The sequence below is a fragment of the Microcaecilia unicolor genome, chromosome 1 (genome assembly GCF_901765095.1).
Source record: "Microcaecilia unicolor chromosome 1, aMicUni1.1, whole genome shotgun sequence".
NCBI lineage: Eukaryota > Metazoa > Chordata > Amphibia > Gymnophiona > Siphonopidae > Microcaecilia > Microcaecilia unicolor.
The window spans coordinates 162,108,448-162,136,177 of record NC_044031.1 but is presented as its reverse complement, the minus strand read 5'-3'; the positions used below and the strand labels follow the sequence as shown (position 1 = coordinate 162,136,177).

Here is a 27,730-nt window from a genome sequence, read left to right as displayed (position 1 = left end):
CGTGGACAAGATGCTGGGCTCGATGGACCCTCGGTCTTTTCCCAGTATGGCATTGCTTATGTACTAATGTAAGCCACATTGAGCCTGCAAAGAGGTGGGAAAATGTGGGATACTAATGCAATAAATAAATATAGTTGCGTCATCAAAATAAGTCTTTAATGAATATGCATGAGAGATTTGCATGCCTACTGCATCTATTGTATGCATATCTCTCACATGCATTTTCATTAGGGATGTCCTAAAATCCTGGTGTGTTTGCAGCCCTTGAGGACTGAACTTTGACATGCCTGCCTTAAGGCTTCTTGTAGAAATCTGTAGTCATGGTGCTGATGTTTGTGCCAGGTAAATTAGTATTTATAAGAACAAAATTACTGAACATATGCATAGGGCAAATGGGACAGTCAGCATGGATTTAGCAAAGGGAAACTTGCCTCCCCAGTCCGCTATATTTCTTTGAATGGGTCAACATGTGGATAAAGGTAAACTGGTTTACGTTTTTTGGATTCTTGATATGCCTTTCTGTGGTACAACCACAGTGGGAATCAAATCTGGTTCCTCTTTTTCCTGGCTCATTGTACTAATCTACGGATTCTGAACCCAGTCCTCGGGACACACCTGGCCAGTCAGGTTTTCAGGATATCCAATGAGTAATGCATGAGAATTGCATACGTTGAAGGTGTTGCATGCAAATCTATCTCATGCATATTCATTGTGGATATGCTGAAAACCTGACTGGCTGTGTGTCCTGAGGTTGAGATCCCCTGTACAAACCATTAGATGGCTTCTCTACTGCAGATGTTGTATATCTGGATTTTCAGAGGGCATTTGACACACAGTACAATAGAGTCCTAGTTAAGACCTTCAGTTATCCAATACTCTGTATTAAATGAAGGTGAGGTAACTGGGCTCTGCCCACTTACCTGGATTCAGCCACCGCCCTGCCCTGGTAGTCTAGCATTCTTTCTCAACTTCCATTGGGTTGGAAAGAATAAATAGAATGATGCTGCTTACTGTGTAACATAGTATTCAAATTCAAGAAGATATGTGACGAGCACTGCAAGCCTTTTTACAATAGGCCAGATCCTGCTTCTCCTAAGTCCTTTCTGCCTTGGTGATATTCCTACTACCTAAGGGCATCAGTGAGTTCGGAGAAATTAATTAAGAAAGAAAAATTTGAGTCAAGACTTTATTTTTATAATTTGTGTTTACAAGCTGTTTAAATTGGAATAATTTTGGATAAAGGTTTGGGAACCACTGCTAAAGTTTGTGGAACTGGTGCTTCCAAAAGGATAATGGTTGGGATCGTCAGTTATGTGGTGGAAATGTTGATGTTTTGACCCTTCCCAGAGAAGCTAAAAACTTAGTAGTTGTCAAATTCCCTTGTCATGAATATTCCATGCTCCCCCTTCCCTGATTACACAAAACGCATCTAAGTGTATTGCATTGCCTTAGATTGTCAGGTCAGGCAGTTTGAGAGAGGACTTTTCTGCAAAAGCAAAATACCACACACTTTTTTCTGCCTTTGGTTTTCAGACCCTTCCTGAAGCATCCATTTCCAGCTATGCACTCAATCTGACCGACAAGGGTTCTCTGGTTTCAGCTTTGTACAAAGTTATCCAGGAGCCACAGAGTGAGGTATGTACACTGCTAGGTCTCCCCCACTCTAAGGGTGCAGACTGCCACCGGTGATTAAGTAGAATGAACTGTTCTTTTTCAGGCTTTTGCTTGTGTACCAGCCCATCTTTCTTGGTCAAGCTCAGTGTTAGCAGTATGTTCTGATGAATACTGACCAAAAGTAAAGGAGAGAACCCCCACATAAAGAGTGCTAAGACCCAGTAGTCAAGTGTAAGAAACACTCCTTTACTGACTAATCACCAACAGTTAAAAAGGACCTGATGCAGGGCTGTATTTTGGAGGGTTACGGCCTGCTTCAGGGGTCACAAATGCTCTGTCAAGTGTATGGTTGAATAAGAGAGAGCTGTGAAGCAACATCAAAATCCAGCAGTTGCAGCTGGCTTATTTTTTATTCACAACTTTCATATGTGTTTCACTGTTGCTGTTAGATTTTGATGTTGCTTCATAGCTTTCTCTTATTCAACCATATACCTGACAGAGCATTTGTGACCCCTGAAGCAGGCCATTACCCACCAAAACATAACCCCGTGTTGGGTCTTTTTAACTGTTGGTACTTTGCCAGTAAAGGAGTGTCTTGCACCTGACTGTTGGAAGTTCCTTGGTTTACCCCTAATTTAGTTCTTAGTATGTTCTGATGAGGCATTAGAGGTTAGATAAGTTCACTGGTGCTCAAGCCTTGGTTTGCATGGAAGCAGTCTTGAGGTAGAAGTGATCAGGCGTTAATATACAGCAGGTGCCTGTGGACAAGTGCATGTTTTAATGTAGGTTTACACAGATTTTTGGAAGGCCTTGCTTAGGCTTTGCTGGTGCCATTGCTGCTCTTCAGTTTGTTTTTCTGGTTTTGCACTTCTGTACAGAGGAAGAAGAGAGATGATGGTTGAGAAACTGCATGTTTGGGTCCTGAGCTGTTTTTTTTAGTGTGCTTCTATTTTTTGTCAAATGTTTCAGAGAAGAGAATAGCATTTAACTCTTCATAAAAATGAAACCCAGAAAATCCTAAAATGTAAGTTACAAAGATGCCTGAAAGGGTAGCAAAGGATGAGTCATCGTGGAGGATAACGCTTAACCCAGCCTTGGTACTATCCAGAGCCTTTCCTTTGGTTCTGTGGAAGTATCCCGATGAGGGCTACTGATAATTATGGCTGGCTAACATTTTTTCCTCAGACCGATATAGTTGTGGGAACTGAAGACTTTATTAGTGATTTTCTGAATTCTAAAAATATAAGGTTACACTTTTTTTTTTTTTTTTTTATTGGACTAACACACCACCTTAAAGATTCCTTAGAGCTGTGAAATTACAGATTGATTTTTCAACAGCACTTGTACAACTTCAGAAGCTAAGTGTACAGGTTTTTTGATACGTCTAACCAAAACATAGTGCTTAATAGTATTTTTTTTAAGGAAAAAGTTTGCTCTGGTAACATAAGGTGATTTTGTTTGGGTTAGGAAAAATTTTCTTTTTTTCAGGGCTGCAGTTGCAGAGGTTGTATTTGTTTTCTACTTAAGCTCTCTGAACACAGCAAACAGCAAGTCATTTTAGAAGGAGGCTTGTACTTACAAACCTTTGGGTTGTCTTTTAGCTAAATCAAATGTGTATTGTGAAGCTGGAAAGTAACTGGGAACATTGATTTATGTGCTTTGCTGTTCACGGTAGGTATATTGTAGCAGGTGGGAGGTGCGGCCTTTTGTTTTGATGACATGTAACTTGCCTTAAACTACTACTGTAAAGTAGTGAGAAATCCAGTTGTGTTTTGTGAGGATTTACTCAAGTTATATGGTAGAATGATTATGCTTGAAACTGCTTATAAACAGTTGAAGAGGTGAATGTGTTCAAAATGTTGAAGTGTATCTTTGAAACTTTTTTGTTGTTTTTCAGTTTGTGTAGAATCCATGTTTTGATTTGACACTTAACTAGCTTGCTGTGATCTTCTAGCTGCTGGAACCCGTCTGCCACCAGCTGTTTGAATTCTATCGCAGTGGCGAGGAGCAGCTGCGCCGATTCACGCTACAGTTTCTCCCAGAACTGATGTGGTGCTACCTTGTGGTCTCAGCCAGCAGGAATCTGCAGAGCAGTGGCTGCATCGAGGCTCTCCTCCTTGGCGTCTACAATCTGGTTTGTATTTTCCAGACATCTTCGACGCACACAGATGCACATACGCAGACATCAGAAAACAAAATGTGGACAGTGGGAAGGGTAGAAAAGAGGGATTTACTTGTGGAAGCTGACTACTGTTGTTCTGTGGAAGTAGCATGTCACCCACGGTTCCAGAAAGCAGCACAGTTTACAAATCAGAATATGCTAGCTGGAAACACTGGAAACATGAAGCCTTTTGTCTAGTCTAGACAGTGGCACACTCATGGAAATGGGAGGTCTTAACTGTGAACCTTCAGCTGTGATTCATTCCAGGATTACTATTTTGGAAACGGAAAATAAATCATCTCTGCCAGGAGCCTTTGGGTGCCATAGCTGCGGAGTGAAACATCTTCAGCAGAAGCTTGTGCTGTGTTTTCTGCACTGAGGAAGGGCCTGATCCTGATGTTGTCCAACCTGAGGCTCTGATTTAGCAGTGGACACCTCCCTGTTTCACAAGACAGGCTTTTTCACACAGTTCATTTTGTCCTACATTAGGAGGAGGAGTGACCTAATGGTTAGAGTAATAGGTTGAGAACCAGGGTTTAAATTGTACCTTTCTCTACCACTGATATGCCACCATAACCTTGGATAAATCATCATCTTTTCTTGCCTTAGAGGTGCCTTTGTACATTCTAAGGGCTGTGTGACAGGAGCTTATTGTAGCCATCTTGCAAGTGTCCTTGAGTGTGACTTGAAAAAGCGATCTAAAAATCCAAATCTGGATTACAAAAACATCCCTGTAAATGGATATTTATTATGTTTTTATGTGGTATCAGAAAATTGCCATAGGATAATCAATCAAAAGCATTAGATTACATTTAAAAATTAATCTTCATAGGTGGTAGGAAGGTGTGTACTGCACATAAGCACGAGTCTCACAGTTCAGGCGTAAGGGGAAAAGTATTTTTATATTTATTTTATTTATTTATTGCACTTGTATCCCACATTTTCCCACCTATTTGCAGGCTCAGTGTGGCTTACAAAAACCTGTAATGGCCTCACCATTTCAGGGAGCAGAAATACATTTGGTGGTACAGAGATATAATAACAACAAGGCTAGCTGTCGATCTATTCAAGCAGTTATAGAAAGAGTATATTGAATATACTTGTGAGTTTTGTGAAATGCTTTTCCATCCTCATGTGGCAGCTATGATATATTTTCTTGTAAAACAAGCACACAGTTATTTTAACCACATTTGAACCTTGCTTTAGGTTTGTGGGCCATAGGCTTTGAAAGTCTATGCTTTTATGGGGAATATGCTTAATACATTTGTCTTTATCCCACAGAACATAAATGAGCATTGACACTCATTACAAAAGGCATATTTTTCAAACCCTTTGTTCAGGGAAAGATGGTCTTTACAAAAACTAGACTTGATTAAATATTGTTCCAAAGAGGCCTTTCTGTGGGAGCTTTCATCCTATCTGGTTCTTTTTCGTATTATAGCCAGTAAAAGTGATGATGCACATGACCCTCTGAAGTCCAAAATATTCCCTCACTAACTTATTTTTTTTCCATATTTATTTTTATTATGAATTATTGATAATCTACACAGCAATCATGCGTAAGAATAACAGCCCCATACAAATGGTGGCTCTTCAGTACACTAGTTATAAGAACACCAAAGATTAAACTTTAAAAAAAAAACCCAAAACACAACCAATCCAGTCCACCTCATCCCATGCCACAAGGAAGGTCTACACGAACACCAAATCCACAGAACATACATAAATTACACATATAAAGGTGTCACACCCCAAGGCTCAGTGGCAGAACATTACCTGCCCTGTTCTTCGTTTACAATAAAGATACAAGACTTTGGTAAAGTGAAGAAAACTATTACACTGCAAGGCTGTAAGTTTAGACATGCGATAGTCAATTTTTTTAAGAACTTGGGGAGTGGATGGCACTTCAGGCTGACACCAGTACCAATCGACTAGCTGTAGTCACGCTGACAGCAAACTTCTGGAGCGTAGCTGGAAGCCCCTGCAGGCCAGTGTTGAGCAAACCACGAGCCAAAGTCTGTCACTGGGATACCCAGGTAGCAAATATTATTTTATTTATTTTTATTTGTTACATTTGTATCCCACATTTTCCCACCTATTTGCAGGCTCAATGTGGCTTACATAGTACCATAGAGGTGATCACCAATATCGGTATGAACAAATACAAGTGAGGTTGTGGTAAAGTACATGCATGACAGATTGAGGAATCATAAAGGAAGAAGAGTTAAGTGATGTCCAGTACGAGCTTTGATTTTGTTGTGTTGCAAGATTGAGGCATTTAAGTTGGATCGTTAGGGTATGCCAGTTAGTGATGTCCAGTATGAGCTTTGATTTTGTTGTGTTGCAAGATTGAGGCATTTAAGTTGGATCGTTAGGGTATGCCTTTTTGAACAGGTTGGTTTTTAGTAGTTTCTGGAAGTTTAGGTAGTCATATGTTTTCATGGCGCTTGGTAGTGCGTTCCATAATTGTGTGTTTTATATAGGAGAAGCTGGATGCATAGGTTGATTTGTATTTGAGTCCTTTGCAGCTTGGGTAGTGGAGATTTAGGTATGTTCATGTTGATCTTGATGTGTTTCTGATTGGTAGGCCTATGAGGTAGTCCTATGTGGTCTGTCATGTATCTCGGGGCTTCGCCGTATATGATTTTGTGGATGAGGGTGCAGATTTTGAATGCAATACGTTCTTTGATTGGGACCCAGTGTAGTTTTTTTTTTCTCTTAAGGGTTTTGCGCTTTCAAATCTCGTTTTTCCAAATATGAGCCTGGCTGCTGTGTTTTGGGCAGTTTGGAGTTTCTTTATGATTTGTTCTTTGCATCCCGCATAAATTCCAATTGCAGTAGTCTAGATGGCTTAGAACCATAGATTGTACCAAGTTACGAAATATTTCCTTCGGGGGAAAAATGGTTTCACTCGTTTTGAGTTTCCACATAGAGTGGAACATTTTCTTTGTTGTAGCTTTCACTTGGCTCTCTAGTGTGAGATTTGGGTTGATTGTCACTGAGAATTTTCAGGCTGTCTGAGATAGGGAGGGTGTGGTCTGGGGTGGTTATGTTGGTGGGTTTGTTCGTGTTATATTGGGATGATAGGATAGGATGAGGTGTTTTTTTTCTGTGTTCAGTTTTAGTTGAAATGCATTCGCCCATGAATTCATGATGTTCAAGCCGAGTTTGATTTCTTTGGTGATTTCTGTTAGGTCATGTTTGTAAGGGATGTATATTGTGACATCGTCTGCGTATATGAAAGGGTTAAGGCCTTGGTTGGATAAGGACTTTGCTAGTGGGGTCATCATTAGGTTGAAAAGGAGTGGTGATAGTGGTGATCCTTGAGGTACTCCAGTCTGTTTTCCATGGTGATGATATGTTCGAGTTTGATATCACTTGATTTGTTCTAGTAGTTAGGAAACCCTTGATCCAGTTAAGTACACTTCCACCAATCCCTAAGTATTCTAGGATGCTTAGTAGTATATTGTGGTTTACCATGTCGAACGCAATAGACATGTCGAATTGTAGGAGAAGTACGCTTTTGCCTGTTGCTGTTTCTTGTTTGAATTTGGCTAAGAGCGTAATTAATACTGTTTCGGTGCTGTGGTTGGAGCGAAATCCTGATTGTGATTCGTGTAGTATTGTGAATGTGTTTATGTAGTCTGTTAGTTGTTTGGTTACCATGCTTTCCATCAGTTTGACTACCAGTGGGATTGATGCTACTGGTCGGTAGTTGGTGATATCTGTTTTTTTTTTCTTATCTTTTGGTATTGGGGTGAGTAGGTTGTTGCCGTTTTCCTTTGGGAAGAGACCATGTTGAAACCTATAGTTTAAGTGGGATGTGAGGTCTACTATGAAGCGGTGGGGAGTGGATTTTAGTAGGTATCTGGGGCAGGTATCCAATTTACAGTGAGTTTTGGAGAACCTATTAATCGCTTGATTGATTGTTTCATCTGTGAGGGGAGCGAAGCTTGTCCAGAGTAGAGAGCTGCACGGTTTCCGTCCCCGCGGGAATCCCGCGGGGATGGAACCAGTTCTGCGGGGTTCCCGCGGGGACGGAGGCAGTTCCTGCGGGGTTCCCGCGGGGACGGAGGCAGTTCCTGCGGGGATGGACCCAGTTCTGTGGGCTTCCTGTGAAAGTGTAAGCTGCATCTGCACCAGCCTCTCATCTACCGAATACCAATTTATTTGAGTGCTGTCTCCTCCTCCTCCTCCTCTTCTTCCTTGCTTTAACAGCATAAATGTGGAAAGTCTTCCATTAAGGAGGTGGTAGAGTCACAAATGATGACGGAATTCAAAAAGGCGTGGGATGAACACAGAGGATCTCTAATTAGAAAATGGAAGTTATATAAAACCTAACCTTAAATGGCTGCATGTGTGTGGATATGTCAAGTGACACTTAGATGGTGACTCTGGCTGTGATGAACTAGAGCTGATACCTGGCAGACTTGTATGGTCTGTGTCTCATACATGGCAATCTGGTGTAGGATGGGCTGGAAAGGGCTTAGACAGCAACTTCAGTGGCTGGAACATGAGGACAGTGCTGGACAGACTTTTACGGTCTGTGTCCCACAAATGAGAACATGAATAGGCTGGAGTGGGCTTCGATGGCAACTCCAGCAGTTGGAACATAAGGATGGGGCCAGATAGACTTCTGTGGTCTTTGTTCCAGAAACACGAAAGAAAAACCATAATCAAGTATATAATATCACATTCGTTGATTTAATGATGAATTGATCATGAGTATGACTATTGGGCAGAGTGGATGGACCGTTCAGGTCTATTTGCTGTCACTTACTATGTTACTATTAATCCTCTTTGCTCCCAGGCTGGTGCACAGACCTCAGCTCTGACACAGGCACGAGAATCAGATGTCACCTGACCTACTGGCGCGTGCATGTGGCGGCCTCTCAGCACACACTGCCAGTGAATCAGAGACAAATCTTACATGTGCGCACCAGAGTTCCAAGTTCCAACTTCCGTTCCTTCCTTGCCTACAGTGCTGTGGCTCAAATCCAGAAAGAGACTGAGGGAGCTGACTGGAACTTTTTTTTATGTACTATTAAATTCTTACGGGGATGGGTGGGGATGGGTTAAATTCTTGCGGGGATGGGTGGGGACGGGTTGGGATGGTTTAAATTTTTGCGGGGATGGGTAAGATTCCAGTGGGGATGGGTGGGGACGGGTAAGATTCCAGCAGGGACGGGCGGGGATGGGTAAGATTTCTGTCCCTGTGCAACTCTCTAGTCCAGAGTCTGTCCGCTGGGTATTCACTGAGGATTGGGTCCATACACTCGAAGAAGTTTTTGATGTCTGTGATGTTCAGAGGTAGCGTGTTGCAGAGGTTTCCAATTTTTTCATTGAAGTATTTGGCAAGTATGTCTGCAGATGGGGTATTTTTTGTGTTGGTTGTGGTGACCACTGTGGTGTCTAGTAGTTCGTTCACGAGTTGGTATAGTTTTTTCATGTCTTTGTAGTCAGGCCCTATTTTGGTTTTATAGTATGACCTTTTGGCTTGTCTTATTGCGTATTTGTATTTTCTTTGAGTTATTTTCTTTGAATTATTGCAAAATATGGTCCCAAAATCTTTGTGCCTTGGGGCAAGTCCACCAAATACGCACAAAGGTGCCACTCTCACCACAAGATCGCTAGCACTGATTGTTGACAGTACCATAGATACGATGCAAGCGGACTGGTTACAACATCGTATATCCATTGTCTGTCAAGTTACTAGCCATAGAAACCTTTGTTTAAAAAAGATTCGCCCCCATTCTTTCTGTTCATAAGTGCCCCCCCCAGCAGCCCTTCCCACACTGATATATTTTATGAGCCGAGCCTCCTGTAATAGGAGGCATGATAAATTCTTGTTAGTCCTTTCCTACTTCCAAGCATAGCTTTCTCTATTATAGTTTATTAAAAAGACTTTCTATACCGCCTTTTCTGGGTAGGTCAAAGCGGTGTACAGACTAATAAATAAGGAAAAGAGCGTCATCATTGAAAGGAAAGAGACCGAGACACTCAACCACATAAACTGCTAAAAACATTAATTTAAAACCTAATCAAGAGGCAAACTGGTTATCCTGTCACAACAGACCATTATCCAAAATCAGCCTTGTAATGGTGAAAATGCCTGCTCAAAAATAGTTGTCTCTCTCCCCTCCCCACACCCTCCCTTTTGCAGATCTCTGTGTCATTAAGTCAGCCATCCCTCGAGGAACAACCCCACTTTTAGATCTGTCCCCTGACCCCCCTCCAACCCCTCTCTCACACTTACCACCGCACTCATTCGTCTCTTCACTCCTACCAGGCTTCCTTCCACTCCCCCCCCTCCCCCCCCTGGACCCACAAATTACAGAAGTCGCCCATAATCCCATCATCTTATCCTCTCCTCCTTCCCCCTTCACATTCATCCAACATGCTCCCACTACTCCCATTCTCTCCAGAGACCCGTATCCCTCCTCCCCTTTCCCCATCAAGCCTCCTGCATGGGTCACACCCTGCATTTTCTCTTATCTACATTCTGTCCTCAGTGATTTAAAGAATCTTCCACCAGTTCTCTTAAATCTTCTCTCTTCAAGAAGCATACTTGTCGGACTTCTTTCCACGGTCCACCACCAGTTGCCAAGCTGAATTCGCCCTAGCTTCTACTGCAGCAACTGGTTGCTTTGCCTGAGCTGGAATTCCACTACATCCCAAAGCGCGCAATTCTGACCATGCTTCGTCTGGAGTCTTAACTTTGCGTGATTTCCCGTCCACCGTCAGCCACACCGCAAATGGGAAGAGCCACCTGTAGCGGATCCCCTTTGATCTCATAAATTCCATAACTTCTTGAAAAGATCTGCGTTTTTGCAAAGTAGACCCTGCCAAGTCCTGATACACTCCAGTCTTATAGTTTTTCCAGTGGATCTCTTTTTGCTGATGTGCTTTAATCAAGATCTTCTCTTTCGTGGGAAAATCCGCAAAACATACAACAATGTCCCTCGGGTTGGAATCTTGTTGCAGTCCCACAACTCAATGCACTCTTTGTATGCGAAGGTTCAAAGATTGATTACCATCCTCTGAAGACAATATATGTCCACACAGCTCCCGTATGACTGCTTCACAATTACTAAATATATCAATGTCCGGAATTCCTTTAAATCTCAAATTATTGCGCCGTGACCTGTTTTCCAGGTCCTGTATCTGTTCCTTAAGTTGCTGTACTTCAGTAGTTTCCACATCCATCTTCTTAACAAAGATTTGCCATGTCCGCCTTGAGCATCACCAGCCCCTCCTCCACCTCACCGACGCGAGCCCCGAGGGCCCGAATATCCTGCAGGGCACTCTGCACATCTTTTCGAACCCCCGCCAAATCTGCCTTCAAGTCCTGGAACCACCCCACCACATCCGATTTGGTAATCTCACTGGTCTCCTGTCACACCATCCGCGGAGCACTCTTCCTCCACCTCCGAGGGAATTGGCGCCATCTTGCTCTCTCTCAAGGCTCAGGCCCCGCCATGCCCACCTTCGTTTTCTTGCTCTGCACCATCGTGTATCTAAATCTCTCCAAGCTCTTTTTTTGGCAGCATAGCACTAGGAGCCTTCCCCTACTATCTGGGACTTTAGGAAGCCTGGCAAAAAAGCGCGATATTTTCAGTTGAACAGCCTCGACGGAGCTCCATGATTATGCTGCCACCCCGGTCAGTGATGTCACTTCTTCCTCTCATGAGCTTTTTCTTACTCATTGGTTTGGTTATGAAATAAGCATCCTCATGTGGTGAAATCCATTAATGATCTTTTAAGTTTCCGTAAGGCTATAAAAACTCACTTGTTTTAGGGCCTTTTACCAAGCCACACTAGCGGTTCCTGTGCAGCAATGCTGATGAAGGAAGCATTACCGCACCCGGGGTCCACTAGCATGGCATGTTAAGAGACTTTTAATGAGTTCTGATGGACTATTTAATTGTTAAGCTTGCAGATTGGTTTAATTGATTCTATATTTGTGTGTACTGTCTGTAATTGAACATAAGTTGTATGTATTGTATCTTTATCATAGATGTAAACCATATAACCCATTCTGGGCATAGTCAATAGGATGGGCTATAAAATTGAATGAAAAAGAAAAAAAAATATTTTTTGATTTTGTTTTCTGCCTTAGGAAATTGTGGACAAACATGGACAAAGCAAGGTGCTCTCTTTTACCGTCCCTTCCCTGTCAAAACCTTCAGTGTACCATGAGGTAAGCTATTTCTTGAACAGTCCTAGCTCAGTGTACTTGTCTATGGGCCCAAATCCTTTCTTCTGATTTTGAGGGGCGCATGTGGAGAAAATTGATTAGTTCCGCATGATCAGTATGAGATGAGTAATCTGTTTAATTTAAGACAGAAGAATGTTACAGCTGAGCAGTTCATTTTCTCCATAACAGAAAATCATTTGAAGTTTTTTTGAGTCTGTGGGTATCTGAGATTTTATTTTCAGCTTGTATTCTGTATTTCCATGGTCGATTTGTGCAAAGTATCTTACTGTTTTGACCAATAATAGTTTCTCCAGCAGTAAAATAGTGTCAGCCATCTCATGGAGCTTTAAACGAGGCATTCTTGCTTGTCCAGATCCCTGGCGTGTCACACAGCTTAGGGGGACAGTTTTACTTAAGGTGCCCATGCTATCTTATTCCAAGTCTTATCTTGTAGCTCTCAAGTCTCTGAGCTGGTGGTATGTAGGAAGAATTATTCTTGTGTGTATTTTGTGATATAGTGTGGTTAATGAAATAGATATGCTGTTGTAAAACACTGCAAAAATCCATATCATTAGCGGGATGTGTAAATAGGAAGACCTATCTAAGGAGGTATGAACTATACCAGCCAGAGTAGATAACACTGCATTTTAAGGAGATTAATTTTGTAAAGTTTTTATTTTATTTTTATTTTTTTAATATATGTAAAATGCCTCTTCATAAAATTACCTTTCCTCCCCACATACAAATATGCAGTATGATAGGTAGGATGTGCACCTGTACATGACCTGGGTATAGGCACAAAGTACACATGTAGTTCTAAAGTACTCACCTGTACAGGTAATTCAACTGTGTACCAGGGGCATAGCAGTCTGTTTTTTTGGGAGGAGGGCCCAGGGGTGGACTAGGAGAGATCACACATTTCCTTCCCCCTCCACCACATAAAAAATAACACCCTTGCTAGTGGGAATGCTGAAACCCTATCAGCTGAAGAGATTGGCTACCTGAGCCGCCACCTCCTTCCCTTTGTGCAGTCTGGGAACAAGAAAGTTAGGATCATGCCTCTAGACACTGGCACTCCCTAGGAATGCTTAGTTCATGTGCATTGAGCCTGTGAATTGGTGGGAAAATGTGGGATACAAATGCTACAAATAAACTGAGCATGCTCAAGGATTGCAAGCATCAGGGACTGGAAGCACGCTGCAGGGTTCCTCGTCCCTGAAACAGCACGAGAGGAAGGGGCAACTAGGGCCCAGAACCCTTCAGCTGGCAGGGATGCCCAAGCCCCACCAGCCATTGAATAGGTGCTACAGTTTTGGAGGGGGCCTGAGCCCAAAGTGGGGGAGCCCAGGCCCCTGTGACCCCCTCCCCCACCCATTGCTACACCACTGCCACGTATCCTATATAATAATTCTCACCACCAATGTTCTAATGTGGGACTGCCTGTGTCCGTGGCTCCTGGAGTTGCTGAGCAAGGCTCCGTAGTCAGGATGACGTCACTCACAGCTGATTCCAAGGCAAGGGGAGGAGTAGGGTGTTTCCCTACTCCTTCCCCTGCCTGGGAAATCAACTGTCAGTGCGCCGCTCCTTGCCACTTCGGAGCAAGTGGCAGGGAGTGGCATATCAAAAAAACTACAAGCGCGGAAACAAAGAAGCCCCCCACCCCCCTCCCCCCACCCGAAGCACATCTCCCCCTGCCCTCCTCCAGCCACCCATGTCCTAAGACCCTCCTTGCGGCAACCCTGCTCTCCCCCTGCCCCCCCTCCAGCCACCCATGTCCAGCGACCCTGCTCTCTCACCTGCCGCTCCTTCATCCACCCAGGTTGTGTTTAACGAAATCTTCAGGGCAGGCAGGAAAGATCCACGTTCCTGCCTGCTTGCTGCTGGCGCTGCTGACCTCCCCCGATGCCGGATCGCTGTTCAGAATGGCCACCGATACTTACAAGGGCGGCCTCCAAGACTTCAACAGAAGTCTCGCGAGACCGCCATTGGAAGTCTCGGCGGCCATTTTCAACAGCAATCTGGCATCGGGGGAGCGCCAGCAGCGGACAGGCAGGAACGTGGATCTTTCCTGCCTGCCCCGAAGATTTCGTTAAACAGAACCTGGGTGAATGAAGGAGGAGCAGGTGAGAGAGCAGGGTCGCTGGACATGGGTGACTGGAGGGGGGCAGGGGGAGAGCAGGGTCGCTGGGCATGGGTGGCGGCAGTGGGGGGGGGGGGTCGGTGGACATGGGTGGCTGCAGGGGGAGAGGAGGGTCGCCGCTGGACATGGGTGGCTGCAGGGGGACAGGAGGGTCGCAGGACATGGGTGGCTGGGGGGGGAGGGGAGGGTCGCTGGACATGGGTGGCTGCAGGGGAGGGTTGCTGGACATGGTTGGCTGCAGGGGGGTGGGGGGGTCCTAAGACCAGAAAGGTGGGGGTGGAAGGGGGGGGCCTCAGACCATAAAGGGAGGGGGTGCACACTCACTCTCACGCACTCTCTGTCTTACATACACTGTCTGACACACTCTTTATCACACTGTACATCTCTCACACTCTCTCTCTCAAATATACACTCCGAGGAAAACCTTGCTAGCGCCCGTTTCATTTCTGACAGAAACGGGCCTTTTTTACTAGTATTTACATATTTTAGCTGCAATTTCTGTTTTGTGGGGTAGTTTTATAAAGACAAAAATCCCACAGATAACCTATGTAAGTAGCCTTAAAATAGGCACCAACTTCACTTACCAATTTAAGTGGCGTTTTTACAAAATTTACTTTCCATTACTACACCATTTCACCCTCTACATGTGTAAGCCTTTGAGGCATATTAATGTAGACAAGGCCATTTTCCCCAAGTACTCACTAATTTATTGCTTTCATCAAATCTGCTTGTCTTTTCTCATCATAAATTTTGTTAAGCAACTAATGGGCTCTTTTTAAGGTTTAATGGTTTTCATTCAGGATCAAAATAAAATATACCCAATATCAAGCAACTAAGCAACAAATCCAAACAGTAACATCGAACAGCTACAAGATAATGAGCAAGCATAACAAAATAATAAGCAAAAACATCTTACAGCAACAACTGGGTAACACATGATCCTCTTTTTGTTCTAAACCTTTCACTACCCTCCAACCTCGCAACCCTGTGTACAGTTCAACTTTATCGAATATGTTCAAGATTATCCCCCTACCCTACCTTACCCCTTACCAGAACAAACTACAAAGATGACCGGCATCTGAGTTACATAAGCACCGCCATACCGGGAAAAGACCAAGGGTCCATCAAGCCCAGCATCCTGTATACGACAGTGGCCAATCCAGGCTTCAAGAACCCGGCAAAATCCCCCCCCCCCCCCCCCCCCCTTAATTCTTAATAATGTTCAATGGACTTTTCCCTCAGGAATCTGTCCAAACCCCCTTTAAATTCCGTAAGGCCAGCTGCTGTCACTACGTTTTCCGGCAACGAGTTCCAGAGTCTAACGCTGAGTAAAGAAACTTTCTCCTATTTGTTTTAAATCTACCATATCCTAGCTTCATCTTGTGTCCCCTGGTTTTGTTGTTGTTTGAAAGTGTAGATAAACGTTTCACATCGGTCGCTCTATTCCACACATTGTCTTGTAGACTTCTATCATATCACCCCTCAGCCGCCTTTTCTCCAAGCTGAAGAGCCCTAACGTTCTCAGCCTTTCCTCATAGGGAAGCCGTTCCATTTCCTTTATTTTATTTTAGTTACATATGTACCCCGCGCTTTCCCACTCATGGCAGGCTCGATGCGGCTTACATATACAGGTACTTATTTGTACCTGGGGCAATGGAGGGTTAAGTTTATCATTTTCATCGCCCTTTTCTGCACCTTCTTTAATTCCTTTATATCTTTTTTGAGATGCGGTGACCAGAATTGGACACACTATTCTAGTTGAGGTCGCACCATGGAGCGATACAATGGTTCTTATGATCCCTGGCCATCTTAAAAGAATAACACTTAATAATCTAACGCGCTCTTTTACTAAAGCTTGGCGTGTGCTAAGGGACATTAGTGTGTGCTGAGTGCAATGTGGTCCATAGGTATAAAATAGGACATGCAGTTTTTTATTGACCAAATATGTGAATGAACATTTGCAAATTACACAACATTTACAACTAAAAGACATTGTTTACCAGTCACAACCAAGTAACCATGCTCAGAATATCCTCTCTCCATCATATTGGCGTCTGTTCCTTTTTATTAGCAAATGCCTTCCCTCCCTTACTCTCACCCCCATTACCCTCCTTTACCTTTACCCACTAGGTCTCTAGTCCTTCTGGTAGCCTAGTTCCTTGATTGCCCTACATGCTTCAGCTGGCAAGCATGCGAAGACAGGTAAGTCTCTCTGAATTCCTCCAGCACCTGATGATTAGCCATCTGTACAGACATCCTTTCCATTTGCATGGTTAATCATCTTATCTCATCACAAACACTGTGGGTAGCTCATGCCCCACCCAAGTCACCCACACGAATTTCTTTGCCAGCAGCAGGGAGATCTTCATATATACTTTAAGTTCCTTGTCATCTGAGCAGATGAATCCAGAAACTAATGGGTTATGACCATCAACCAGCAGGTGGAGATAGAGGGCACAACTGAAGTCTGTTATATTGGATGGTATGCATTCTGGTAGTTCAGTATTCCTCCATCTCCAGCAGGCAGTGAACGGTCTCTTCTGGACTTCGGGCTTCTGTTCTGTTGAAGTTCAGTTGAGCACAGGGGTGTGTACGCTCTAGCTGGTACCTTCTGGGGTACACCTGGTGATTGGCAGGCACTCCTGTAAGGTCTCCAGCAGCAAGGCTTGCCCATTATGCACAATATGTTTACCCCCAACATTCCCTCTGCCAGTTTGCCACAGAATCCCATTCACTTTTGCATTTCATGCACATTTCTGATATCACCAACCTCATTTTTACACTATGTAGATAAGTGATGAAACTTTACATCTACTTCTACCAGAATAGTGGGTACCTCGTTAAATAGCTTCTCTTGTCTTTTTCTGTTACCCCGCATCTCAGCTTCTCTTGCCAGTAGGATGCTAACATGTCACAGTGGTTCCTCTTTTATATCCTCTCCACACGCCCATACCAGTGAAAAATGGAATTTTCATTGGCTCCTTCGACACAATAGAACACCCCTTTATTTCATTCTTTCCATATCCCATTATTCTGTACTTGGTGACATACCTGTACATATGCAAAGAACCATGCACAAGGCATATGATACTGGTAGTGGAGCTGCTCAAGCAAGTGGACATGCTGAACTTGGAGGAAGAAAACGGAGGCGACGTAACTATCTTCTCTCCACTTATTCTTGAAAGACTCCTTGTTGTAGACAACTCGGGTTGCCCACCAATGGCAAGCATAAGAAGGTTTAGGATCTAATCCCCCTTCCTATTGCAGCTGGTATCCTGCTTTTCAGGCCCCCTCTACCAGCAGCTGGGTTCCTTGCTGATGCATCAGGTACAGTGGAGAGTAGGGCAACACCAGCCTCTTGAACCTCCCCCCCCCCCCCCCCCCAGCACCTCCATCCGTAATCATGCCCAAATGAAGCAGAACTGACACTCCATATTGTATTTCTGAAATCCTGATAAACCTAACCTTCCCTGCTCTTTACATTTGTATCAGTTTGGCCTAGCTTATTATGGCCCCTTTTCTTCATATAAATTTTAAAATTGCCTTTCTTGATATGCTCTTCACACTGACATGACATAACCGGGCATTGTCTGATGCTTACTTGAAATCCTGGGAAGTATCACTATTTTCCCACGTGCTTTACTTTTTCCCTAATTATGTTCATAATGAGTGGAGTTGAATGGGTAGACGTGGATTGCTTGTTTACTCTTTCCAAAAGTACTAGGACTAGGGGGCATACAATGAAGCTACAAAGTAGTAAATTTAAAACAGAGAAAATATTTCTTCACTCAGTGTGTAATTAAACTCTGGAATTTGTAGCCAGAGAATATAGTAAAAGCAGTTAGCGGGGTTTAAAAAAGGTTTGGATAGCTTCCTAAAAGTCCATTAGCCATTATTAAGATGGACTTGGGGAAAATCCAATGCTTATTTCTAGGATAAGCAGCATAAAATGTATTGTATTGTTTTGGGATCTTTCCAGGCATGTGTAACCTAGATTGGTCACTGTTGGAAACAGGATGCTAGGCTTGATGGACCTTCGGTCTGTCCCAGTATGGCAACACTTATGTTCTTACACAGCAGCCCTAACTTAGGCAAGATAAAGTATTTAGGAGTTTGGGTCCCAGGATCCACTTAAATGGGAATACCTCCTCCAGTGGCAGGGCACCAGCTAATCAAATTTTAACCTGCAGTCCTGGGAAAGCTTCAAATTCCCTACGATTTTAGGATGTCTAGAATTGCTTGATGTGTATTTTTTATTAGTTGTAATATAACTTAATCTACCTTTTCTCCCTCTTTTCTGCTTTGAAAACACTCTACCTGCCTTAGCTTGATTGCTAATGGCTTTAGAGCTAGATTAAAAAGCAATGGTGAAAGCATTAACACTCACCTAGAACCACCACACAGTAAAAACTTGTCCAAGATCCCTCCCCCTCAATTAATAAAAAAACCTTGCTGTTAGCACATTGTACAGTTCCCTAGTACATTCCACAAAGTTACCCTTTATACCCATCTTTTTTTTAATGCCCTAAACATATATTATCAAATGCTTTCTCTGCATTCAGTCTTAGCACCATTTTCTCCCTCAACCCTCACCATCCAGTACTCGCCACTTTGATTAATTTTCTTACATTTGTAACTTCTGCCATTCTTGAACAAACCCTATCCTGATCGTGTGCCACTAACAGGGAGAGCACCCCTTCTAGGCAAGTGTCGGAATTGCTGCCAAAATTTTGATGTCAACATTAATAAGTGATATAGAGCAGTAGGTATCCACAAAAGGTAGGTCATATTTGGTTTAGGCAACACCACAGTGAAAGCTTGTTTTATTCTCTGATGTGATGAGTGTTCCTTGCAAAATGCAAATATGCACATCTCTTGGTGGCCCCAGGAGCTTGAATTTCAGCACTTAATACTCTGAGCTCAGGCTGTCTAGGCTCAGAGTCTTTCCCATTTTAAGCAGCTGTATGCTGTCAAATACCTCAACTTCTTCTGTGGGTTCATTTAGCACCTTTAGTTCTATGCTAGAGGTTTTTAACCCAGTCCTTGGAACAAACCCAACCAGCCAGATTTTCAGGATACCCAAAATGGATATGCATGAGAGAAATTTGCGTGCATTGCATCTATGGTATGCAAATCTGTTTCATGCATATTCATTGTGGATACCTTGAAAACCAGCCTGGCTTAGTGTCCCGGGGACTGGGTTAAGAACCCCTGTTCTATGCTAATCTTAGGCCAGGGGATGCTCTGAGAAAAACTCTCTGTACTTAACATTCTCTTCCCTGTGCCTACAGAGACTTTGAAAAAAAAAAAAAAACCCCTCCAAAATCTGCTTCTGTCCTCTTTGCTGAGCTTTTTAACGCCTCTCATTCCCCCTGCACTCTTTCCTGTAATGAAAATGCAACTGATGGTTGTGATAAAACCCCACATAAGTTGGTGAATTCCTACCTCCTGCTTGCCTTTCCTCTCTATTCTCTCTTTAATGTTATGGTAGTGTAGCTGATAGGTGCGAGATCTCTATTGTAGCTGCTCTTATCACCAGGGATAGCTTTGAGAATGAGAGGTTTAGGTTATTAGAAACGGTAACCTCCAGATTTCTAATAACCTCAGCTGTTCCATAGAGATTTATACTCTGTGCCTCCCACTGATTCCTTTATCCTTCCTGGCTTGCAGTCTGTTTTTGTGTTCACTGTTTAGAATTCTCTCTCTTCCCCTCCCCCCCCCCTCCTTGCTTATATTCTGGATATTTCAGTACCTTATTAATAACCTTCTCAAAGAAATCTTGTGAGTGTATATTTGGGGCATATATGTTACATAACAGAATCTTGTGCCCATATAATCTCCCCATCATAACATCCCTCCGAGTCCCACTTCAAAGGATAAATTCTTATGTATCAAGATTAACTCTTGCTATTAGCTGGTATAAGAAGCACTCACACTGTCCGACTGACTTCCTATAGTTTAGTGTGCCCCATGTTTGTGAAATGTATTTTTCTGCAAAAGACTTTATGCCTTCATCAGGTGAGTGAATACATCCATGTTTAAGGTGACTACTACATTCGCCAAGTTGCATCTCTTCAACATCTGTACCTTTTTATACTTTTCTCAGGACTCTAGCAGCCCACGAGCTTAAGTACTCCACCCTCTTGGCCCTTGTAATTCCTAACACCCTTATGTCCCATCCCAAAATCAGTCAGTGGCCCTTTCTCCCCTTTGCCCCTTTCCATAGAGTCCAGCACTCATCTCAATCACCACATACACCTCTTATTCGTACTCATACCACTAGTGTTCCTAGGGGCCATCCTCCAGCCATATCTCCTTTAGCTGAATAGTAGCTTGTATCTGTTGTAGCTCACTTCCCCCCCACCCTCCCCGTCCCAAATGCTCTCATAATCATCTGTTGCAGTTTGCTACCTCAGTGGCCAGATTCTTTGTACTCTTTCACAGTGCAGTTGAACATGTTTCTCTGGAAGCTGTTTCCCTCAAATATCTTTTTAAGTTGTGATCCTTCATAAATTCTGGTAAGCTGATCATTGTTTCTTTTTATATTTTTCTGATCTTTTTTCTCTGCCCAAAAGTATGGCATTTTCTCTTATTAGCTCTGCATTCTGCTCATTAATGTGGTCCACCTCATTTTGTGTTGACCCTTTGCCCCTGCTATCTCATACACTTGAGAATAAAACTTTTCCCCAATTTCATCCACCAACAGGAGCTTATTCAGTCGATCTTTCAGTGCAGCTGACATGCTTTTGGAGACTTGCGTGATCATTTTGATTGAGAGCACTGCTGCCACCTCCCCCTCCCCCCACTCCCACACCAATGTCACCATCTTTGTGTCTCCAGGCTTTCTTTTCTACTGCTCCTCAGGGACTTAGCAGACATGTCACACACAGCTACAGAGGGGAGAGGTGCGCAGTACTCTGGTGCTATAGGTAACAGCACTGGAAAACACAGGATGGAACACAGTCTGAATTACTGACCAATGCTCAACACTAACAGCATGCAAACTATGTGCACACTGTGTTTGTGCATTGGTTGGTAAAGGGATTGAAACTTTCTTGACACATGCTCTTGTGCACATGTCCAGGGCTCCCAATGCGCTTAATTCCCTGGTGGTCCAGTGGATCCCTCCTCTCCCCCACCTTTAAAAAAAATCCCTGGCAGTCCCATTTGGCTGATCCTGGCCTCGCTCCCCCCCCCCCCCCCCCCCCAGATCTTGACTTCATCTCTCCTCACCCAGACCTCTCCACATACCTTTCCTAAGAGTAAGGATGAATGCCTACTCCCTCCTGCCTCTGGGCTCAGCTGCTTCAAAATGGCGGCACCCTGCCCATGCCCAGTGTATCCTGGGATGGCACTGAGCAGGGTCTAAGTACCATATAAGCCCTAGGAGGGAATACCACTGGGGGGGGGGGGGGTTGGTGGGCCCACTGGACTACCAGGGATTTTTTAAGGTTGGGGGGGGAGGATTAGATAAGGGGCTTCAGCATGCTGCCGTGTTGACTTTCTTGTCAGTGCCTGAGCTGTCGGTAGTTAGGACTGGGAGGGGGGTTCTGAGCATTTGAGGGAATTGCAAATGAGCTCGTTTTAATACTAGAGATCATTAGCATAGGACTTGCAGTCCCTGCTTCCGTAAATGGTCAAGCAGTGGCCGAAAGCCTTCGTTTTACCTGCAAAATAACGCTTCATTTAGACTGGCTAAAACCAGTCTAAATGAAATGTTGCAAGCCCGGTTTGCTTTGAGCATCGGGCCCAGGTATGACTTTTCTAGTTCTTCTGCCTTCAATACTGCACTCAGCCTTTCTGAGGCTTCTATATTGCTTCATCGGCTAGCATATGAGGGGTTAAAAAAACAATTTTTGCAAGGTTTTGGTAGGGATTTGCTGACCACCTTCCTCCAGACCTTGAGAAATGTCCCTTTGAATCTAAAAATAACAATAACACCTATGTATTTGGTGCAGTTATAGTTGTGGAATCTTTTTCTCTGCTTATTTTTGTGGGTTGTGCTTGCTTTGAACCTGACCTAGTGGATTTGTGAGTTGGTGTCCCTTTTTCTTGTCTAGCCTTCTAGCATTGGATCCATGGTGCTTACTGAGGGGGCACTTTCCCAGCATGGACTCAGCAGGGTTGTGTACAGTGGGCCTCATCCACAGCGGGAAATGTTAACAGCTCAAAACAGGTAATCCTTGGTAGGCTGTCATAAGAATAAAATAAATTACAGACTGTGTTTAGAGGAGTAGATTTTGCCAGACTTTAAGGTTTTTTTTTTTTTTGCTTGTTTGAAAGAGTGGACAGATGCATTTAACACTTTCCATTTTGAGTTTGTTTATAGTCCTGCAGCTGTGCCCATTTGCCCAGAATTATTTGCATTGCTTCTTTTTCTCTTTTTTTTATTTTTTATTACATTTGTACCCCGCACTTTCCCACTCATGGCAGGCTCAATGCGGCAGGCAATGGAGGGTTAAGTGACTTGCTCAGAGTCACAAGGAGCTGCCTGTGCCTGAAGTGGGAATTGAACTCAGTTCTCCAGGACCAAAGTCCACCACCCTAACCATTAGGCCACTCCTCCACACCACTCTCTTTTGAGTGGTGAAGAGAAGGCTGTGTATATAACAGAAAAAAGCTTGGCGTTCTCCACACCTGATCACACATACAGATGACCATGTGCTTTTATTTGCAAAAGATAATTTGATTTGCAGATATTGTGCTACACGTCTTTCTTCAAACCTTTCTGGCATGCTTACAGAAAGCAACTATTTAGAGCACTAAGAGGCATATTTTCAAAGCACTTAGCCTCCCAAAGTTCCATAGAAACCTATGGAACTTAGCCTCCCAAAGTGCTTTGAAAATATGCCTCTATGGGGCCATTTTACTAAAGTGCGGTGAAATCTGGGATTAACATGCTTTAACATGGGACTTTCCTGTGCACTAAGCCCAGGTTTAATGTGGAACTTGAGGGATTTAAAAAAATATTTTCATGCAGATTGTTCCCTAAAGTCATTAGCGTGTGGCACCTGCATAGAGTTATTTTTATTATTATTATTTATTGCATTTGTATCCCACATTATCCTACCTATTTGCAGGCTCAGTGTGGCTTACAGAGTTATGTAAGACATGTTTATTCCAGGGTGCCAGTTACAAATAGTATCTGTACACTTAAAATTAGTAATGTTCAGAGAAAAGTGAGGGAAAAGAGAGTGCAGCTGATAAACAGGATAATATAAAAGGTGTCCTTTTAATAACTGGGTGGATTGGTGAAGTAATTTTGTGAAGTTATGGGTTCTCTTTGTAGGCCTTGTTGAAGAGGTGTGTCTTCAGAGCTTTGCAAAAGTTGGTTATTTCGTCAATGGATTTCAGGGTTGTAGGTAATGCATTCCACAACTGCGTGCTTATGTAGGAGAAGGTTGTAGCATGTGTCAGCTTGTATTTTAGTTCTTTACAGCTGGGGATGATCTAATGGCGTTTCTGGGAGGCAGGTCCACAAGGTTAAGCATGTAGATTGGGGCGTCTGCGTGGATGATTTTGTGTACAATCGTGCAGATCTTGAACGCAATGCGTTCCTTGAGTGGGAGCCAATGCAGTTTCTCTCTTAAGGGTTTTGCACTTTCTTATTTAGTTTTTCCAAATATGAGTCTGGCTGCGGTATGAGGCAGGAGCACTAACTTCCTCCTATTAGGAGGCACCAGGTGGTCCTGCATTAACTTTGTGTTATCCATTTAGCGTGCGCAAATCAGAACATGCTAGCTGGATAATGTAGGAACACCCTCCAAAAATATTTCTCGAAAATAGGTAACCTGCAGGTTAACATGTATGAACGGGCAAATTTCAGCAAAATGCTTTAAATGCATTCTGCAGTAGCCTGTTAGTGTGTGATAACTGTGCATTAAGGGCTTAACCTCCTTTAGTAAAAAAAAAAAAAAAAAAAAGCCCCCTAACTATATGTATTGGATTGGATTTCTTTAGCATTACATGCTAGAGGCTCCCCCCCCCCCCCCCCCAATGCAGTAGCACTAGTTTACTTTCTATTAACACGTGACTTTGTTACACTTCAAAAAATTAAGGAATTTAATTTTTTCAGCTGAGTTGCTGTTTGTAGCCTCAGTTATAACTGCATTTAACCTTTAAATTGACAGGATCACCCCTCTTCACATGCAGTCTGGCATCTCTCTCTCTCTCCATTATCCCTCCCCCACCTGCAATCTGGTCTCACTCAAACTCTTGCTCTTGTTCTGTATTTGGTAAGGAGGGTCTGCCTATGTTTGGCATGTGACTGAGATGTGATATTCGTTTCGCATGTAGCTTGCGTAGAGAACTATAGCAGTCCCTTTTATGTTTTTTCGTGTAGTAGGTTTATTGGTTTTTAAGGCCCAGTGTAACAATTGTAATTCTGCCTGTTCATAGGTGGGGCTCTTGCTGTTTTGAATCATAGTAATTAGTGCTACTGTTGTATGACATGTTAGAATTTTTTTCAGGTTTTGTTTTCACAGTATGCCTGGTGTTGAAGATTATGCTGCTATTGCTCAGATGACTTGAGAATCAGAATAGTATTTTGTGTGGTGATTTCCATGGAGAAATGTCTTAGTTCTGATCTACACCTGTTGTTGGGGGGGAGATTGGATTTTAGTGAATACAGAGCATGTTTACATTTAACTCATAAGAACTGTTACACTTCGTCAGACCAAAAATCTGTGAAGGTCATGTTTGCAGTGTCCACATGTATGTGAGCATTGAAAAGAGGTTGAGAACCACTGCTGCAGAGCCTCAGCAGCATTTAGAAAGCAAAACACGCAGATCTCTCCAATTCGTATCCAAGATTCACGGCTAGAAAACATCATTCACTGGCTTTCAGTTTACTCATGGTGGTGGTGAATCTCACTCTTTGGAATGGGCTACCCAAATATAAAGATAAAATTATTGGTAATGCTCCAGGCCCATTCTCTGCCTTCTGTTAGCTCTTTTTCCTTCTGCAAGTAGTCTTACGAAGACTACCATGTCTTTGGCCTTTCACCCTCCCTAATTTTGTGTTCAGCTAATCAGGTAAAGATAGGACACCGAACATGTAGAGAGTCCCAAAGGATTCTGGTCGAGTTCTAGTTTTTTGGTCACTTATATGCACTCATGTCCTGGGGAGCAGACTGTCGATTCTGCATGGAGGTTATTTTTGGCAGTCGTGAAGACTTTACTATAGTACATGATGAACTATCTGTATAGTACTACTGAGTTATGTCCTTGACTTTTTTGGCATGTTTGTATTCTTTTTGTATGTATTTTGATTTTATTGTAAGCCACTTAGGCATTGATATATTTGGCGGTATATCAAATTATTAAATCTAATCCAATCTCAGGAAGCTCACTAAAAATTAGAGGCGTCATTGGTGGTGGAATGCATTTGATGAACATGGTTGAAGGTGTATAGTTTTTTGGCTGCTGAAGTTTCTTCAGGCAGGCTCAGGTTTACACATTATCCTCAAGCAAAAGGAAGATGCAATAAGTAAACCATACCTCAGAGCGGTAATCCATAAACTTGATGCGGTACAAACCGCCATGAAAACGCATCAAAAGAAACTAAAGATGCACACATTGACATTATGCCTTATAAAACCCATATCCAGAACGAGGCTCCAAACCATCAATGTACATACCGCCAAAAAAGCACACCAAAAGAAACTGAAATTACACGCATGTGCACCAAGTCTTGGAAAACTCAGGTTAAAAAGAAGACTCCAAAAAGTAAAACAAACTGCTCATAGTGAAGTGAATAGACAGGTGACTGTGTACTAGTGTCATCAGATGAGGAATGCCTTGTATGAAGTTTTGAAATAGCCTAAAAATAAAAAAGTATACATAAATAATGACAAAACGCTAGAAAAAAAATAGCAGATTAATTATGTCTGACAAAATCACTAAACAGTGCTAAACACTCCATGATTTGTGATAGTTTATGTGGCAGAGTTCTGAATAAACATAAATATGGTGCTATTCTCACAAAAGTACATAAATCAAGTCTATATATACAGTGAATGATAAAAATGTGCATTTGACCATAGTGACAATTGACAATCAGTCTAAACAAATGAGATGAAATAATATGGGTACATTAGACTCTAAATTGCAGTAATGATTGGTGATCAATAAAAAGTAAGTTGGACAGACATATACAGTAATACCTCGGTTATCGTTGATTTTGGTTTTCGTTGATTTTTTTCTGCGAAAAATTTCTCTGATTTCGTCTACGTGCCACATGACCTCGCTGCTAATTTTGCGAAAACAAAGGGCGACCCACACGTTCTCCTGCGCAGTGTGGTGGTGTTTCTCGTTGTGCCTCGGTTTTCGTCGGTTTCGGATTTCGCCGATTGTTTTCGGATGGATTATCGACGAAAACCGAGGTATCACTGTATAAGCAAGGAAACATGGAGAAGTCTCATGAGTTATTTACTTCTAAGGATGGGTGATCAATATAGTATAAACTATGCCAACATATAACAGGTCAGAGTACAAACATAAAAAAATATATATAATAAAATACAATCTATGGAGGATGAAGAGGTCTCATTAATAACAAGCATATGACAAAAAAGACATGTAAATAAAAATGACACAACAAATGCAACTTTGCATCATGAAATGCGAATTTTAAGTGTAACACAATGAAAGTGAATGAAAACACAACATGAAAATAAATAAACAATCTGGATGACAAACAGCAATTTCTCAACAATATTGAATACTCAGTTATGAATTAATCCTGATGACTGGTCTAAAATCTTATGATCTCCTGAACACTGGACATAAGGTATACAGAGTCATGATAAAAACAAATACATACCAATAAAATATGATTAACAATAAAACATTAAAAGGAATCAAGGAGAACGTCATGAAAAAGGCACAGTGGCAGACAGTAGTTTCATAAAAATACTGAATAATCAATCTCTGCATTCAACTGTGCTGGTTGAACAGTGTTCAAAAATAATGCATTGCTGCTGTTGTAGCAGTAATTGATCTGTGTGTCCTCCATGCCATGGTTTGTTGATGACATTAAATACAAAAAAATCTTACCTCATCAAAAGTATGTGATAACTCCAGACAGTGTTGGACAAGAGGAGTAGTGATATTCTTTCTGTGCACATTACTTCAGCGCTCAATTCTATTTTTCTCTTTCTTCATCGTTTTTCCAACATAGATAAGGGAATAGGGACAGACAATTTATTTTTGTTACATTTGTACCCCGTGCTTTCCCACTCATGACAGGCTCAATGCGGCTTACATGGGGCAATTGGAGGGTTAAGTGACTTGCCCAGAGTCACAAGGAGCTGCCTGTGCCTGAAGTGGGAATCAAACTCAGTTCCTCAGTTCCCCAGGACCAAAGTCCACCACCCTAACCACTAGGCCACTCCTCCATTCCTTTCGGTGTTAGAATTATGTTTCAAATGATAAATCCATCCTGTACGTGGATGTGTAAAGGTATCTAAAGTTAAGGCTAGAATACAGACTGAACATGTCCCACAAGGGCGGTGACCAGAAAATATAATAGATGACATTCTTTCAACTGGCAGAGCTGATGGTGCTATTACTTCTTTGATGTTTCTACTCCGAGCGTTGGCTGTCAATATTTTATTTT

At 42.7% G+C, this 27,730-nt stretch overlaps 1 protein-coding gene across 1 annotated transcript in view; it reads left to right on the top strand.

The window, feature by feature from the left end:
• The window catches only part of FAM126A (family with sequence similarity 126 member A), a 155,955-nt gene that overhangs the window by 5,269 nt on the left and 122,956 nt on the right, over positions 1-27,730 (top strand). Inside the window, 4 exon segments of the mRNA XM_030201783.1 lie at positions 1,534-1,635; positions 3,569-3,748; positions 11,895-11,975; positions 22,173-22,288. Coding sequence (XP_030057643.1) covers positions 1,534-1,635; positions 3,569-3,748; positions 11,895-11,975; positions 22,173-22,288 — 479 coding nt within the window.